Source organism: Malania oleifera, chromosome 2 (genome assembly GCF_029873635.1).
Source record: "Malania oleifera isolate guangnan ecotype guangnan chromosome 2, ASM2987363v1, whole genome shotgun sequence".
Lineage (NCBI taxonomy): Eukaryota > Viridiplantae > Streptophyta > Magnoliopsida > Santalales > Ximeniaceae > Malania > Malania oleifera.
This window is the reverse complement of record NC_080418.1, coordinates 78,475,337-78,479,103: the sequence shown is the minus strand read 5'-3', so window position 1 is coordinate 78,479,103 and position 3,767 is coordinate 78,475,337. Positions and strand designations below refer to the sequence as shown.

Below are 3,767 nucleotides of genomic sequence, written 5' to 3'. Positions count from 1 at the left end.
TATAAAATAAGAATTGTTTTATTGAGAAACAATAGAAATAATATATGTATATGTATATTGAAGAGTTTTATGAGAAATAACGAGAAGTGAAACCTGGATATGTATATTGCTAAAATAATGAAATTTTTTATTCAGAAATGATGAAATGTGTGAAATGATATATATGTATTAGTATGACATGAAATGTGAATATTAGAAAAGGGAATATTATAATGTAAATTATGCAATATGAATATTGAAATGTGATTTCTGAAATGTGAATATTAAATTGAGAATACTGATTGTAAATTCTGGGAAATGTGAACATTACAAAGTGTGAAAGTTGTAATGGGATCATTGAAATATGATTGATGCGGGTATGTGGTAATGATAACCCCTACGGACGTTTATGGAAACCCTAATGATGGGTTATGATATTAAGTACAGTACCGTTGCTAGTGATGATAGTGCAACCACACAGACTCTTGGAGCTTGTGGCATGACAGTCGACTGAGCCATTTAGTAGAGTTGTTGTGCCCCCTGAGTTCAAATCAGGACTATAGACCGGCCAGTCATACTACAGACGCGGGATATATGATATGATATTTTGATCAAACCGGGTCGGCCAACCGTGGTTAGATCCAGCTTTTGGGCTGCACAACCTTGACCATGGGGGGAAGCATGGCGTGGAAAAGAGATCCTCAGGGCAACCATGAGTTACAGACGCGATATTGGTACTGGGAACCAAGGATACTTATATGCTGGATAGTAAAATGGATGTGTGAGTTAATAACATAAATAATTGAGGCGAAGTGAAGCTCTCCACCTGAGGGCTTATTGAGTAAGGTGAGTGCCTTGATGAGTATCAGTTACAGCCGAACCTGAGTTAATTGGGTAAGGTTATAAACGATATCAAAATAGAGGGGAGCTACATGTATGGGTGTGCAATGATTTTAAAGCTTATAAAAGCTTGAGAAATGATTTTAAAACTTATAAAAGCTTGTGTTTTATACCTACATGTTATGAGTGAGTATGTCAGTGTATTTTCTCAGATGAATTGATGATTTGAAAAGTAAAATGTGTTATAACTGAACTTGTATTGCCACACACTGTAAATAATTTATTCATTCTTACTGAGATGTGTCTCACCCAAATATCTAAATATTACAGGAAACGGTGACCAAGCTGGTGATAGAGCTTTGAGATAGTGGGGAGTTGATACCCTGATATATAGGGTGAGTGTTTTGAACTAGGGATGTGTGTTTCCTCTAGGATGTTGTGTTTTTAGGAAATGTGTTAAACAAGTATGTATATATGGATGATTTAATTCTCTGGGTAATTGTATTCTGAATAGTGTGTATATGTTGACTTCTGCTGTTAGGCTTGTATTTATGAGATGACTGTTTACGTGGTACCCATTACGGGTCGGGTTTTGTTGAAATGGTATCAAAGTTCTGGTGTGGCCGATGTTTGGCGATTAATATTTATTATTGAAAAAAAAAAATTGGCATGAAAATTCGGGACGTCATATAAATATGTCATATCTTGTAAATAACATATCTAATTCAAAATGATATTGCAACATATGGCATCTATTGTCACCTCTTACATAGTTGGCATGTTTTAAGGTGCAAGTTTAGCACTGGCGCAACCCATAAATATCTAGGAGGAGCCACAGCCTTTCACATAATTATCCAAAAATATACCGGCAAATAAGACAGTGCTGAACCATTGCACTCCATGCCTAATTAAGGTGATAGACATGAAAGAGCATGACCCTTTTTTAATTTGTTGTTGACTTAATTTGGCATATATGCATGCACTTAGTGAGACTACAATTTGGGTGCAAACTAATTGATGGGACCAAGTCAATGGTGTCCCTAGGATTTCTGCGGACCGAAAGCAGGGCATCCCGTGCCGTGCCATGTGGTAGAAAGAAAGCTGCCAGTCATACATACATGAGTATATTAAATTCCCTCCGTCCACATACAACCGTCCCCATGCCGGCTTGGTCGGTCCTCATCAAATGTTCACTGCACGCCTCTCGTACCCCTCCACACTCTCAGACATGAAACCACGTTCGTCACTCTTCATCCAAGATTTGCCCTCGTCACCTTCTCTCTTCCATCTTCGATCTTCCCTCCCAATTTTAATTAAAATCATCCAATGGAGAAGAAAAAAGCTGCCTCATATTCTTAGAGATCAGATCATCAGTACCGCTCCAGTGCATGCAGCTATCTATTCCGGGGGAAGAAGGAAGGAAGGAAGGAAGGAAGGAAGGATCCAACAAGATCAATCAGGCACGTACCTACCCACGCATACTGCCCTTTCTTTTAATTTGACGGCTGCGGTTAATCCAATAGTTCCAATTCCAATTCCCCGGAAGAAAATACTTCATCCGTACTGATCGATCACTGCCCCTTTATCTTTAATTAATTTCCAAGAAAAAAAGAAAGAAAGAAAGAAAGCAAGCAAGCAAACAAGATGAACGATCTCTTCTCCAGCACTTCCTTCAAAAAATACACCGACCTGAAGCACCAGGCGTACCTGGATGACATCGAGGCGGGGGGCGGCGAGGCCGGGAAAGAGAGCATCAACCTGGAGAAATTCTTCGAAGATGTAGAGAACGTGAAGCAAGACATGCAGGCGGTGGAGAAGCTCCACAGACGCCTGCAGGAGTCGAACGAGGAGAGCCGGATCGCCCACAATGCCAACACAATGAAGGAGGTGCGGGGGCGGATGGACTCGGACGTGGAGCAGGTGCTGAAGCGGGTGAAGGTGATCAAGGGGAAGCTGGAGGCGCTGGAGCGGTCCAACGAGACGAACCGGAGGATACAGGGGTGCGGACCGGGGTCGTCGGCGGACCGGACGAGGACGTCGGTGGTGAGCGGGCTGGGGAAGAAGCTGAAGGACATGATGGACGATTTCCAGAGGCTGAGGGCCAAGATATCGGCGGAGTACAAGGAAACGGTGGAGCGGAGGTACTTCACCATCACGGGGGAGAGGGCGGAGGAGGAGGTGATTGACAACCTGATGGCCAACGGCGGGAGCGAGACGCTGCTGCAGAAGGCGATTCAGGAGCAGGGGAGGGGCCAGATCATGGACACCATCTCCGAGATGCAGGAGCGCCACGACGCCGTCAAGGAGATTGAGAAGAACCTGGTGGAGCTTCACCAGGTGTTCCTCGACATGGCGGCGCTGGTGGAGGCACAGGGCCAGCAGCTCAACAACATCGAGAGCCACGTGGCGCACGCCAATTCCTTCGTGCGGAGGGGGACGGAGCAGCTGCAGGAGGCCAGGGAGAACCAGAAGAGCTCCAGGAAGTGGACTTGCATTGCCGTCGTTCTCGTCGCTGCCATCCTTGCTATTCTTCTCTTCCCCCTCTTGGCTTCTTCAATCAAGCCTCATTAATAATTTCACCCCTCCACCCATGCGCCTACCTAGAAATTAATTAAATTCATTCAATTCATTCTTCAATGAGATCCAAAATTAAATGTGGTAAATTCATGCATTAATTGGTACGTAATTTCAAACTTCAGTTCTCACCATTAATCTTAATCTTGGGCCATGCCATGCATACGTATAGTTTAGAGTTTAGTTTTGTTTAGGCTTACATATATACTTCTGGATCGGTTATGGCATGGCTTTGAATTCGAGCCTCCGCCGCCCTGCTGCGAGATAACAATCACATGACATGTGCGCGAGGCATATATTTATATACACGTAGAGCAGTATTATTTTTTTAAAATTAACTTTGTAATAAGAAAAAAATCTTAAGTTTGAATTTA

The 3,767-nt window shown here is 43.1% G+C and overlaps 1 protein-coding gene across 1 annotated transcript; it reads left to right on the top strand.

Annotated features, from left to right (window-relative positions):
- Positions 1 to 1,772: 1,772 nt before the first annotated feature.
- LOC131148788 (syntaxin-124-like) lies at positions 1,773 to 3,482 on the top strand. The gene has a single exon (XM_058098706.1). It carries the CDS (start codon positions 2,464 to 2,466, stop codon positions 3,388 to 3,390), a length of 927 nt encoding a protein of 308 aa, XP_057954689.1. The 5' UTR covers positions 1,773 to 2,463; the 3' UTR covers positions 3,391 to 3,482.
- Positions 3,483 to 3,767: the final 285 nt, after the last annotated feature.